Below are 14,115 nucleotides of genomic sequence, written 5' to 3'. Positions count from 1 at the left end.
CGGGAACCGGGGCGAGACGCGCAGTGAGACCCTGAGGCGCGGGAGCTCGGCTCGGGCGGGGGAGCGCGGGGCCGGGCGGCGCGGCGGGACTCACCTCCCGCGGCAGCCCCTCCGGACTCGTCGGCCCGGCAGGGCCGGAGGAGGTGGGGATGGACTCCGGGCCGCGGGGACTGCCGGGAGCCCGTTCCCTGGGCAACGGGACGGGCACCGCCGACGGACAGCCGGCTCCGCCGCCGGCTAGAGCGGCAGAGCCCGGTCTAGGGGCGGTGGGCGTGTCGGAAGTGACGCAGGCGGACTTCCTGTGCCATGGGCGGGGCTTCGGGTCTTTTTCCCGGGATCCCTGCGGAAGGCATGGAAGGTGCGTGAGAAGGGCCGGTTTTCCCAAGCGGGAGGGTGCGAGTGGTGCCGTTTGGTCTTGGAGCTGGACCCGCGGCCGGAAGTTTTCCGAGTTGCCTGCCGATTCTTGCCTGGCCCCGGCCCAGCCCGCTGGCCCCGGCACAGGCTCCGCAGTCGGCCTGGAGGTCAGTTTTACCAAAATGATACAAAGGAGCGTCAGCAGATCCTGAGACTCAAATTGTCGTTATAAATTAGCAACAGCAGAACGCTTTTTCTGAAATCCCGTCAGTCAGAGTTCCCGGCCACAGAGTTTTTTCTGCTTATAATAAAAACTGTCATTCAGCGAGTGCTCACTGAGCCTCACCGCGATCCCTTGAAGTGTCATCAACAGGTGGGAAGTCGAGGCTTGGAGAGAATAAGTAAGATACCCGCTATGCTACTGTCCTGCACTGTGGCTGATACCTGATCTCGTTTGAGTTGAAGTCAGAGTGTTGTTTTTGGTTCCTAAATATGTGCTGTATTATGGGGCAGACAAATGGTGACTCTCAAGTGCTCCTCGCCCGCAAGGAGCCCCTATTCGGTAAGGGAACTCCTTAGAAGATCGTGGTACAGGCGGTAAGAGATTTTTTCTCCATTTAACACATTCTAGTCTGCACCTACTATGTGCTGAGGGCTTCGTTTGTGGCTCAGCTGATAAAGAATCCGCCTACAATGCGGGAGACCTGGGTTCGATCCCTAGGTTGGGAAGACCCTCTGGAGAAGGGAACAGGCTACCCACTCCAGTATTCTGGCCTGGAGGATCCCATGGACTGGGATGTTTGCCCATGGGGTTGCAAAGAGTCGTACATGACTGATCGACTTTCCTTCACTATGTGCTGAAGTTGTAAGAGGGAACAGGATAGCCTTAGTCACTACTGTGGTGGAACTTAGGCTGTCAAAGAATGTATTAGGCATTAAACAAGCAAATACACTGCGTTGGTGAGTGTCATGAATGAAGCTTAATGAAGTCGAGGGTGTTCAGATATAGAGTGCAGTAAGTCCTAACCTAACCTTGGGATCCAAGAAGACTTCTTTGTGGAACTGACATTCTAAAAACCTACGTCAGGTCATGTAGCTACTCAAAGCTTCCTGCTTGCTTTTCATTGACTTGGAATAAACCCAAACGTCTTACCTTGGCCTGTAAGTTTCTGGCTGTCTTGACTGCCTCCTCAGCTACTACTCCCTCTCTCTCCTTTTCATTGTAGCCACATGGGTCTTGTTTCACACTCACCAAGCTCATTCTCACTTAGGGTCCTTGCTGTTGACTTCTCATCATTTAGGTTTCAGCCTAAATGACAATGGCTTTGGGGTTTACTCTTAACACAAGACCCTGTTTTATTCTCTGGCATTTATGATATAAGCTAATGATCATAGGGACTTCTCTGGCGGTCCAGTGGTTAAGTCTCAGTTCAGGGGACTTGGGTTCAGTCCTTGGTCTGGGAACTAAGATCCCACATGCCACATGGTGCAGCCAAAAAAGAAAAAAAACCAAAACCTGATAATCACCTAATTGTTATCCACCTCGTCTTTGGAAAGTAAGTTCTATGGAAATGGTCCTGGTCTATGTAGATCACTCACTTCCTCCCCCCATGTCTAGTGTAATGTAGTTCAGTTCAGTTCAGTTCAGTTCAATCGCTCAGTCGTGTCTGACTCTTTGCGACCCTGTGAATCGCAGCACGCCAGACCTCCCTGTCCATCACCATCTCCCGGAGTTCACTCAGACTCATGTCCATCAAGTCGGTGATGCCATCCAGCCGTCTCATCCTCTGTCGTCCCCTTCTGCTCCTGCCCCCAATCCCTCTCAGCATCAGAGTCTTTTCCAATGAGTCAACTCTTCACATGAGGTGGCCAAAGTATTGGAGTTTCAGCTTCAGCATCAGTCCTTCCATTGAACACTCAGGACTGATCTCCTTTAGGATGAACTGGTTGGATCTCATCTCCTTGCAGCCCAAGGGACTCTCAAGAGTCTTCTCCAACACCACAGTTCAAAAGCATCAATTCTTCAGCACTCAGCTTTCTTCACAGTCCAACTCTCACATCCATACATGACCACTAGAAAAACCATAGCCCTGACTAGATGGACCTTTGTTGGCAAAGTAATGTCTCTGCTTTTGAATATGCTATCTAGGTTGGTCATAACTTTCCTTCCAAGGAGTAAGCGTCTTTTAATTTCATGGCTGCAGTCACCATCTGCAGTGATTTGGGAGCCCAAAGAAATAAAGTCTGACACTGTTTCTACTGTTTCCCCATCTATTTCCCATGAAGTGATGGGACCAGAAGCCATGATCTTTCGTTTTCTGAATGTTGAGCTGTAAGCCAACTTTTTCACTCTCCTCATTCACTTTCATCAAGAGGGTCTTTAGTTCCTTTTCACTTTCTGCCATAAGGGTGATGTTATCTGCATATCTGAGGTTATTGATATTTCTCCCGGCAATCTTGATTCCAGCTTGTGCTTCTTCCAGACCAGTGTGCCTCATGATGTACTCTGCATATAAGTTAAAGAAGCAGGGTGACAATATACAGCCTTGACGTACTCCTTTTCCTATTTGGAACCAGTCTGTTGTTCCATGTCCAGTTCTAACTGTTGCCTCCTGACCTGCATTTAAGTGTCAGCAAATACTGGACAGTTGTCTAAATAAAGAGTGAATGAAAAAAAATCAGTGATATTTAAAAGTGAAGCTCCTGGGTAGCTCCTGGTAGGCTGGTTGTCAAGGGGGAGCCACCCATGTGATTAGAAGTGCAACTTTCAGTCCCACCCACCTCAACCACCAGGGGAGAGAGGCTGGAGTTAAATCAGCCCCATCGGTGACTCATTTAATCAGTTGTGCCCATGTAATGAAGCCTCCATAAAAAAACAAAAGTGAAGGGTTGTGAGAACTTTCAGGAGTGAAGGGTTGTAAGAATGTTCAGGTTGGTGAGCGGCTGGGATTGCAGGTAGAGCGCTCTGCTCCCCTGCCCACATGCTTCGGCCCATGCGTCTCTCCCATCTGGCTCTCCCTGGTAGCCTAGTAAGGAGGATGTTTTCCTGAGTTCTCTGTGAGCCACTCTAACAAGTTAATCAAACCTCAGGAGGGGGGACTGCAGGTCAGAGGCACAAGGGGCAACCTGGACTTGAAGCTGGGATCTGAAGTGGAGGGAGGGGAGAGGAGTCTTACAGGACTGAGCCGTTATCTTGCGGAATCTGATGCTGACTCCCAGTAGACAGTGTCAGGGTGGAGTGCACCGCTTGGTGGTGGTGGAAAAAACACTGGAGAGGCCCTTGAGGTAACACATACTGTGTTGGATACTTGCCATGTGCCAGGCCCTCACAGCTTTGCATATATTATCTCATCTTCACATTAACTCGGAAGTAGATGTAGTTTATCCCCATTTTACGGATGGACACTTTGAGACCATGAGAGGTTGACTAACTTACCCAAGATTGCACAGGTGGCTGTAACAGAGCTGGGACTCAAACCCAGTCAGCCTGGTCTCTAGAATCTATATTCCAGACAATTGTGTTTCCTGGATTCCTAAGGACCTCTCTGAGAATTTGGACCTTATCCTGTGGCCCATGAGATGCCTTTGTAGGGTTTTTTGGGGGTTTTTTTGGGGCTGTGTTCTGTCTTAGTTGCGGCACGAGGGATCTTCCATCTTCATTGCAGCATGCAGGATCTTTATTTGTGGCATGTGGGATCTAGTTTCCTGACCAGGTATCGAACCTGGGCCCCCTGGGCCACCAGGGAAGTCCCTGAGGGATTCTAAGTAGAGAAGAATAGAGGGGTGGGAGGGCCGGACAGCCTGAATGGTCTGGGTGTTGCTTCCCACAGGAGCTGGGGTCTGAGTGAGCCTCAGGATATGGGCAGCGTTATTTTGAGGAAGGAAAGAACTTTCTGGCAGAGAGAACTGCACATGCAGAGGACTTTTTAAGAGTTGCCAGTGGTTGGTTTTAGTTAGAAATCGAGGGGCTTCAAGGTGGGGGTTGCAGCGAGGCCGAGAGGGAGGCAGGTCCTGAAGGAGTTTGGACCTCCCCATGTGTTGGCAGCGTCGAGACCATCACTGCGTCTCTGGGGTCCAGCCTTGTCAGTGTTGGAGTGACTAGCACCAGTTACCCACAGGGCTCGGAGCAAATGCCTGAGGCTAGAGAATGGGAGCGCCAAGGCAGGGGCATCAGAGCCTGGCAGCAGAGAGTTACAGCTCTGCTTCCATCCCAGCCTTTGCAAGTGGTCGGAGTGCTCACAATGTGGGAGACCTGGGTTCCATCCCTGGGTTGGGAAGATCCCCTGGAGAAGGAAGTGGCTACCCATTCCAGAATTCTTGTCTGGAGAATTCCATGGACGGAGGAGCCTGGCAGGCTACAGTCCATGGGGTCGCAAAGAATCAGACACGACTGAGCGACTTTCATTTTGACATCACAGAGTGCTCGGGGTGAAAGAGTCTCGAGCCATTAGGCTTCGAGAGGACTCAGCTATATCTGCCGAGACTTTAAAGGTAGAAACAATTCTCCTTGTCTAGTCCCAGGAACTTTCACATTCATCCGCACGTCTTCGTTTCCACAACACGACCTGTCCAGGCGATGTAGTGTTTTAAATAGTCTTACTGTGGCAAATCATAAGGACCATTTCCCCCCAACTGTGATCTTGAATTTCATAAAGTGATGTTTCTCTTCCTCCCTATTAGCAAAGACTCTTGGAACCGTAACACCAAGAAAACCTGTCTTATCTGTCAGTGCAAGAAAAATTAAGGACAATGCAGCCGACTGGCATAATTTAATCCTGAAATGGGAAACCCTCAACGATGGAGGTTTTGCTACTGCAAACAGTATTGCCAACATGAAAATCAGTTTGTTGTAAGTACTGGCAGAACATGTTCTGTGCGCTTCCGCCTTAGCGATTGGGCAGACATTTCATGGGCGTCTTCTAGAGTGGGCCAGGTAGCCTCCAGCAACATGGATAAATAAAGCGAACAAGCAACTGATAAAACAGTGCATGCGGGTATGAAGTGTACATGCATTTTAAAAACAAAATTATGCTACAAATTGTTTGTGGTTACATCTGCATGTCAAATTATCAAAATGGATTGGGAGGAGACAGACTCAGGCGCTGGTACCTGCTGGGGGGACTGAGTGGGACGGTAGGGCAGGTACCACTTCATCTCCAGACTGCTGTGTTTTATTTCTGCGGTGTTCTGACTGTCACTAGAAAATACACAGATTTGCCCTTTATCCCTGTTCTTGGCACATGGCTCTTAAAACCCTGATGATTTCCTTAGGGACTCGAGCTATGGAAGAATCTTTAGTTATAGTAATATTTGTTCTTTGGTCCTCCAGTTCCTGAATTAGCTCCAGAAGGATTAAGGAGTGCCCTGTGGTCATAGCAGGCCCCTTCCTAAGACATCCGAGCCTGTGTTAATAAGGGGGCTTTTTGGAAAACCCCTAAGGAGGGGATACCAGCCGTGCAATTGGAGTTGGCACTGTCAGCCCCGCCCCCTCACCTGCACTCTGAGGAACTTGAGTTAATCACCAATGGCCAATCATTTAATCAATTGTGACTTCATAAGGAAGCCTCCATAAAAACCCGGAAGGACAGGGGTTTGGGTAGCTTCTAGGTTGGGGAACCTGAACGCTTCCCTGGGCCCTGTGCTTTTACCCCAGATGCCACAGGGAGAGAAGCCCCTGGACTTGAGACCCTCCCAGACCTTGCCCTGGGTATCTCCCTATGGCGACCAGGAGTCAGACATGGAGTGGGGTGTCTAGAGCAGAGGAGACATGCTGGAGTGTGTTCCCTCAGCAAGTTCTTTTAAAAAGACAAAAGAGTTATGAAGAAACTGTTGGCAGTTGCCAGTTCTGATGGAAAGATTTGCTTTATTATTCTTTGCACTTTCCTGTATATATGTTTTTAGTTTTGGATTTTTGGGTTTTTTTTAAAATCAGCCTGGCTTATGCAAGGCCTCAAAAAATTTAATCAAGACTCAAGCTTGTTCCTACCCATGGAACTCTTTTAGTAAAAGGCGAAAGGTTTAAATGACCTGAAGAGAAACATGAGTGCGGATCTGTATACAGTAGTTGTAATTTCTCAAAGCTGCACATCTTTGTCTACCGGCCGGAGTCTAGAGTCTTAACTCCTTGGGCTGGACCCCTGGTCCTCGCCAGCTCTTCCAAGCACATCAGACATGTCAGCCCTCTGGTCCCTTCTCCTGCTCAGCAAGTTCCAAGAAGCAGTTCTTACCTGACTCCATAAGATGCTCTCTGAAGTTGGAGGTGAGGGGTGGGATACATTGGGAGTTTGGGATTGATACATACACACACACTACTGTAAATAAAATAGATAACAAATAAGGACCTACTGGACGGCTCAGGGGACTCTACTTAATACTCTGTAGCGGCCTAGATGGGAAAAGAACCTAAAAAAGAGTGGCTGTATGTGTATGCATGGCTGATTCACTTGCTGTACAGCTGAAACTCACACAGCATTGTAAATCAAGTATGCTCCAAAAATCTTTTTTAAAACTTCTTAGACCACAAAATGAAGAACAGCGAGAAGATCTTCTCTGATAATCTTCTAATGTTTCGTTTTTTCACTTAAATGTTGATTGTGGAGCCACTAGATTAATTTCAGGTGCCGTGGATCACAGCTTTCCAGTTACAAAACACATTCCTAGCTGGCGGGCTCTGAGGAAATGACTGTGTCTTGCCCACTGAAGACGCCACAGGACTCGACTGAACTGACTTTGTTCTAGGGCAGAATCGAGTAGCGGATGGACATATTCCTCGTATGTGCAAATAACATGCAAACGTGATGACGTGAAATGACACCGGCGGAGACACTCGATGATGACACATGTACACGGATATTGAGTTTTCTGGGGTTCATCCTAACGAAGGGAGGTGACCTCACGGAGTGTGTTCTGTTCCCGCTTTTCCATCTGGTCCAGGAGCAAAGACAAGATAGAATTAGTGAGCAGCGGCCTGGCTTCCGACGACTGTGCAGAAAAGGAGCACCCGGAATACAGCAGGGAGCTCGAGACGCTGTGCGAGCAGCTGCAGGCCACCCTGGAAGGTTTGGTAAGGTGCCGCCGCCCCGGGCCGAGTGTGCGCAGGCGCCCGGAGAGGCTCCACAGTTCCCTCCTCTGAGATTTTGTTTGTCCCTCCTCCGCCTCCTCTTTGGTCTCTTGCTCTGCCTGCCCTATAAATCTTGTTTCCGAGATGCTGTCCTGACCGTCCTTCTGATCGGCGTGTCGCAGTCCCTGCTCCAGGTCCCCACAGGGAGCAGATTAGGCTTGTGGGCCTCTCGCCTCTACTCAGCAGCCGTCTGGAGGCGAGTGGGCGCCACCGCCTTCCAGCAGAGCTCTATTTATGGACGCCGAACTGTGAATTTTATACAACTTTCATGTGTCACATAAAATATTCTGCTTTTGATTTTTTTTTTTTTCCAACCACTTAAAAATGTAAAACCCATTCTTAGCTCAAGGGATGCACAAAAATAGACCGAGCTGGATCTGGCCTGAGAGCCCTGATCTCGCCCATAAGGGATGCTCTGAAGGGTTGTTTAACTCGAGGCTGGATGTCGGTACCCACCACGCTGGCCACCACATGTGGACGAAACAGCTCATCTCAGCCAGACACAGGGATGGGGTTTACACACCTTAAACACAGATAACTAAAGCTTCTCCACATAGAGCGTCTACATATTCTAACATTTCTTGATATGTTTCTAATGCTTGACATGCTTTCTTATCTTTTTAAACAGCATATGTCGAGTATCATTGTATTTCTTCAAGATACCACTTGTTCAAAGCCAGGATTCCACCTATTAAAAGGCAGACTATAGGTTTATAAGTTTTTCAGAAAAGCACATCCTTTATCAGGTGTAATGGTTTCTGAAACATGAAGATGAGAAAAACAAATAGAGCTCCGAGGACATCTTGGCGGCTTCGCCTTTCCTTTGATCGAGATGCACCGCTGTCTTCAGGATATTTTGCCGTGGGGGAGTGGCTGGGGAGCTGTCTGTCTCCTCTGAGTAAATAATCAGGGTTTTGTGATTGTCCTGGTTTGTAACACTGCCTTTGGGTGGTGCTGTGATAAGAAACACTTGCCCGCCTGCCCGACCCCTTGCACGCAGTGCTCAGGCAGAAACAGGACAGGCCTGTGCGGTCAGGCCCTTCGTTCTCAGCTCCACCCTAGGAAGGCTGGAGGGGAAGGCGTGTGGGTGTTTGCTCGGTGGCATCTCTGTGTTCACTGCTGCGTCTCCAGTAATTGGGTCATTGACCTCAGCTTCTGGACCTGGGCTTCCTGAATTAACACAGGCAGAGTAATCAAGTTTCCAGAAAAAGCCAATTGAAAACTGGCCACGTGTATTTTTACCCCCCCCAACATTAACCCATTTGATTTTGGCAAGTGGTTTGGTTTGGACGAAACACCAGTGCACACGTTGCTTGAAAGAGAAAAAACTGGATGGCTAAGTTCCTACAATGAAATATTTATTTCCTGGTCACACTCAGCTTTTAGTTGTTAGCTTTTGTTGTTCCGTTGAAGTCTAGTTGGTTTAAAGCGTTGTGTTTCTTTGTGCTGTAAAGCAAAGGATTCCGTTATCCACATGTACACACTCTCTCATATCCTTGCCCACTATGGTCTGTTACAGCATATAGAATATAGTTCCCTGTGTATATTGAAATGCTTTCAACATGGTTAAGCACAGGCAGCCAGGCTATCGTCTGTTGGGTCGACGTGGCAACTCTCGCACCAGAACTTCCATCATCCGCCGCCTCCCGCCTCCCTCTCCGCACAAAACATCTTACAGAACCCCCAGCTGGATCAGAACTGGAAACACTTCGGGCACATGCTAACGTGACTTTTACGAAGCGTAAATACCCTGGGAAGGATTTTGTTTCTAAATGCCATTTGGCTTTCTTTAGCACGTACTTCCCTCATTTATAACTGTACATATGCACACCACGGTGGGGAAGGAGGGCTTGGGCAGGAACAAGGGGAAGAGGCTGTTCGCCTCCCGTTTTAGGCGAGGCAGGAGGGACTGACTGGCTTTGCTTGCGCGGTCCCCACTCTCCCTGTTCTTGTGGGGCTGTCTGGTGCCACGGGAACCCCTTCCCCACCCTGCTGACCATGCAGAGGGGTGGCCTGGGAGGGCGTCAGACCTGAGTCAAGGGCCACAAAGTCCAGCCTGATGGACTGAGCAGGTGACACGTCCTGCGCCCAGCCCCTCCACCCACAGCACGTGGCCTGGCAGGGCAGCTGAAAGTGGCCGCTGGGTTTGAGATGGCCACATGCCCCACAGTGGCCCTAGCTCCCAAGGCCTTCCTTCAGACAAAGCCTGGGCTGGCCATGGGTCCTGGTGGTCAGGCCCCAGAGTTCTCTGCCCCAGTGGATTTTTTCTATTTCAGATGGAATAAGTGGTTCAAGGGACTTCCCTGGCAGCACAGTGGTTAGGACTGGTTTCGCTGCTGTGGGCCCAGGTTCAGTCCCTGGTTCGGGAACTAGGATCCTTCGAGCTGCATAGCATGGCCAAAAAACATAAAATAAAGTAGTTTGAAAGTTAGTTCTTCTCACTCAGTTTCAAAACCAAAGTTGATGTTATGAGGATGCTGATATCATTATTCCTATTTGCCTTGAGCCTTTAGAGAGAATGGTTTCCCAGGCTTGACTTGGCCTTGAATCTGGCCTGGGAGGAGGTGTCCGTGTCCCTCAGCTGGACGAACATTTCACAGTGAGGGCTGTTGCCTTTAGGAGGGACGTGGAGCCACAAGCTTGTCACTTCAGGGCTGTGGGCGGGTGTGGCTTTGGTGTCATTATTGTTGAATGAGCCCCTGGATGGAGCTGGCTCCTCCGGCCCAGGCTCGAGCCTCCAGTTTCCTTTGCTGTCCTCGGGCTTGTCAGCTCTTCTTAGCATTAGGTGGCAGCGGGGAGCTGCCGCAGGACGCAGAGGGCAGGGCTGAGGATTGGCTGTCGAGGCCTGGCCTCGTCCTTCCCGAGCTCAGCAACCTTGAGAATTTTCCCAGCTGTCATCCGGAAATGATGAGTCCTATCTCCTGGGGTTGGGCCAAATGAAATATCAAACCTGGAAAGATTTGGGAACAGAGTCTGGTTCTTTAAAAACTAATGTTAGCTAAATTTAGTTCAGCCGCTTCGTGTAGTTAGAGAGTGCTTGAAGGACCAAGTGCAGGGAATTAAGGTTTGATGACTGATAGAGCTTTTCTTACACCCCACTGTGTACATAAAGCTAACTTCATACTTAGGACCTAGAGTTGTGGTCTAGCAGACCTACGACGGGGCTTCCCAGGTGGCGCTAGTGGTAAAGAACCTGCCTGCCAATACAGGTACACATAAGAGACACGGGTTCGATCCCTGAGTTGGGAAGATCCCCTGGAGGGGTGCGTGGCAACCCGCTCCTGTATTCTTGCCTGGAGAGTCCCATGGACAGAGGAGCCTGGTGGGCTACACAGTCCATGGGGTCACACAGAGCTGGACACGACCGGAGTGACTTAACACGCACGCACACAGAGCTATGCTACTGAAATCCAAAAGCTTGGTCACTGCACGCGTTTGTCTTACTTCACAAACACTGATGTGGCTCCGACCGGGCGCCCCACAGGCACTCGTCAGTCCCCCGGCCCTGTTAGCAGGCGCTCTGTCGGGCCGGTCCACACTGCAGCAAGCTCCTGACGAGCACCAGGCACCGTCAGCGTCACGTGGTTGCTGTTGCCTCCCTGTGTGCGGCGTGCTGGGCTGCCTTTCGTTATTACAGTTTTATCAACAAGGAAACCAAGCCTCAGAGGTTTCAGTGAACTTGAAACCAAGCAGGTCACGGAAGCCTTTTTGTCCCACCTTTCTTGTTTGTAGGCAAGACCCCAGTCTCGAGATCTGCCTGGTGGTCCAGTGGCTAAGATGTCACGCTTCCAGTGCAGGGGACCCGGGTTCAATCCCGCGTGCTGCAGCAAAGATCAGAGATCCTGAGTGCCGCAGCTAAGACCTGGCACCGCCAGATAAATAAATATGGGGCTTCCCTGGAGGCTCAGTGGTAAAGAATTCGCCTGCCAGTGCAGGGGACATGGGTTCGATCCCTCATCTGGGAAGATCCCACATCCCGCCGAGCAGCTAAGCCCATGAACCACAACTACCAAGCCTCTGCTAGAGCCCGTGCTTGGCAACAAGAGAAGACACTGCGGTGAGACGCCCGAGCACCACAGCTGGAGAGTGCCGCCCTCCCCTGCTCACTGCAGCAACAAAGGCCCAACACAGCCCAAAATCATTAGATAAAGTTGTGATGAATAAATAATTTAAAAAAAGACTCCAGCCTCCCTGATCTTCCCTGAGTTCCAAAGGGTGGATTCCAGCAGTTGCTAATTTAGAGAGGAGCAGTTAAGAAACTACTTGAGGCAAGATTAAAGGGACCCGAGAAACTCATCAAGATTAGGAGACCCGACCACCTGAGACCAGGCCCTCCACACACCCTAATCTTATTGGCAACCCCACCCCTTGAACTCCTCGTCAAATACCCCCGGGCCGCAGACACGCAGTTTTTCCGAGCAAGAGGCTGCCATGTCCCCCTTTGCCTGGCAAAGCAATAAAGCTATTCTTCTCTACTTCACCCAAAACTCTGTCCGAGATTTGACTCAGCACTGGTGCACAGAGGCTGAGTTTGGGGCATCAAATTCAAAAGGCAGTTCATATCGAGTCAGAAGTGAGCTTGTTTAATGCCTCTTCTGTCTTTCATTCCATAAAAGGGAGAGCCTACCTTGCCACCCCTCTAGGTCTTCAGTGCTAAAGAGTGAGTGCTGTTCAGAGAGTTCAGTGAAATGGGACTCAGCAAGCTTCCTCTTCTCCAGCAATGGAAATCCAGGGTTTATTACTGGATAAACTTGTGAAATCGAAGCAACCATTTACCTCCATCTCCCAGAAATTTGCTGCACATGAGTGAATGGTGTTGAGTTATTGGACTTACATCTCAACAGACTTACATTTCTTAGCTTTGAAATCTTCAGAGTTACTGAATCTAAGACTGAATTTCAAATAATATTCTCATAGTCTAATATCTTTTTCAGACCAAAATACAGATGAAGATGGAAAAGCTGTCTTCAACCACCAAGGGCGTTTGTGAACTAGAAGATTACCATCATGGGGAGGAGAGGAAGCGCCCCCCACTCTTCCACACGTGGCCCACAGCTCATTTTTGTAAGTAGTCCTTTCTGCCTTCTTTTCAAGGGTAGATCCTGAGAGCATTTCATGCCATTTCGATCTGGCCCTCTAAAGCTGACAAGACTTTGAGATTCAATTCAGGAGGATCCTTTGGGAGGGAGGGAAATGGAGGCATCTTAGATGAGCATTTCTTCTTGGCTCTAATTACCTACTAACCAGCAAAGACTCACTGGAAAAGACCCTGACGCTGGGAAAGATTGAGGGCAGGAGGAGAAGGGGGCAACAGAGGATGAGATGGTGGGATGGCATCACCAACTCAATGGACATGCGTTTGAGCAAGCTCCGGGAGATGGTGAAGGACAGGGAAGCCTGGCGTGCTGCAGCCCCTGGGGTCACAGAGTCGGACACGTCTTAGTGACTGAACAACAATCAGCAAAGAATATTAAACATCATTAGAGACCCATGAAGCAAGCTGCCATTAGTCCTTTAAAGCCAATGGGCAGAATGAACTTAGCCTCCTCAGCAGAGGCAGGATTTTTTTTTTTTTTTTTGTAGAAAGATAGGTTTTCACTTTTTGTTTTGCTTTGTTTAAAAAGTAAATGAGGGTCACTTTAGCCTGCCCCATGAAGGCAGGCTTCTGGGAAAACAAACTCCATTACCTAAATAAATTGTGCAGTAAGGGCTCTTTTTAGCATTATTAGTTTAAAAGAATGGCTAAACTATTTGCTGTCGCTTTGAGACCTCACTTCTAAAAAAGGGAGAAGGATAAAATCACCTAATGTAACGTGTTCATTGACATTGTCAGTTTGAGATGAATGTGCTCTGTATAGTGACTGTAGGCTCCTAAGAGCTGCGTAGAAAAGGGAACAGGTACCTTTTAATTCCATGGCACTCATTTCCCTTGTTATATGATCCTGACCTACACTGGCTAGAGTCCATCTTCCTCCCAGTTCTGCTGCTGACTCTGGCTTTTAAGAAGCAGCTTTTCAAAGTCCCCGGTGGTCAGGACTTGGTGCTTCCACTCCGGAGGGCATGGGTTCGATCCCTAGTCCAGGAACTAAGATCCCATAAGCAGTGCAGCAGGGCGGGAAAAAAACAAAGCAGTGGCGGGTCATCCCAGCCTCGGGCTCCCCCTCCAGCAAATGCCACTGTTCAAGGGGGCCCACGTTCGTTGCAGACGAGGTCTCCCGCAAGCTCTCAGACATGTACAGCCAGGAGCTCCGCCTGAAGCGCACGGTGGTGGAGCAGCTGGCACACACGGCCGACCGCGACCTCGCCCTCAGCTACCTGTCCATGTGGCTGCACCAGCCCTACCTGGAGGGCGGCAGCAGGCTGCTTCTGGAGAGCATGCTGCTGGAAACGGGGCACCGCGCACTGTGACCTCCCCCCACACCTCGGGGCTCCAGACCCCCCGGTGGGCAGACTTCCAGGTGGGCGCTGGGCGGTACCCTGGGATCACGCCCCCCGGCTGCACCCGGCGATCAGGCCCTGTGCTTGATCCTTTCACCAGCTCTCTGGGGCCTCTCCGGACATTGATTACTGCTGCCTGCCGTCTGCCACTCAGCCTTGTCTGCACCTGTTGTGAATGTGGCATCTGTGAAGACTTCTGCATG

General features: G+C 49.9%; 1 protein-coding gene and 1 non-coding gene across 2 annotated transcripts; one reads left to right on the top strand and one right to left on the bottom strand.

Moving 5' to 3' along the window:
* The first annotated feature begins 309 nt into the window (after positions 1–309).
* CINP (cyclin dependent kinase 2 interacting protein) lies at positions 310–14,115 on the top strand. The gene is made up of 5 exons (XM_068991426.1): positions 310–358; positions 5,035–5,203; positions 7,288–7,417; positions 12,409–12,538; positions 13,680–14,115. Exons 1-5 carry the CDS (start codon positions 352–354, stop codon positions 13,880–13,882), a joined length of 639 nt encoding a protein of 212 aa, XP_068847527.1. The 5' UTR covers positions 310–351; the 3' UTR covers positions 13,883–14,115.
* On the bottom strand, positions 6,285–6,401 carry LOC138095639 (U5 spliceosomal RNA). The gene has a single exon (XR_011146384.1). It is a non-coding gene; the product is annotated as a U5 spliceosomal RNA (small nuclear RNA).

The sequence above is a fragment of the Capricornis sumatraensis genome, chromosome 19, assembly GCF_032405125.1.
Source record: "Capricornis sumatraensis isolate serow.1 chromosome 19, serow.2, whole genome shotgun sequence".
NCBI classification, from domain to species: Eukaryota; Metazoa; Chordata; class Mammalia; order Artiodactyla; family Bovidae; genus Capricornis; species Capricornis sumatraensis.
The sequence above is the reverse complement of the archived record's forward strand: the minus strand, read 5'-3'. Positions and strand labels throughout refer to the sequence as shown.

Coding starts and splice junctions, on each gene's coding strand:
- CINP (XM_068991426.1), top strand. Junction 5,204..7,287: donor AACATGAAAATCAGTTTGTT/GTAAGTACTGGC, acceptor CATCTGGTCCAG/GAGCAAAGACAAGATAGAAT. Junction 7,418..12,408: donor AGGCCACCCTGGAAGGTTTG/GTAAGGTGCCGC, acceptor TATCTTTTTCAG/ACCAAAATACAGATGAAGAT.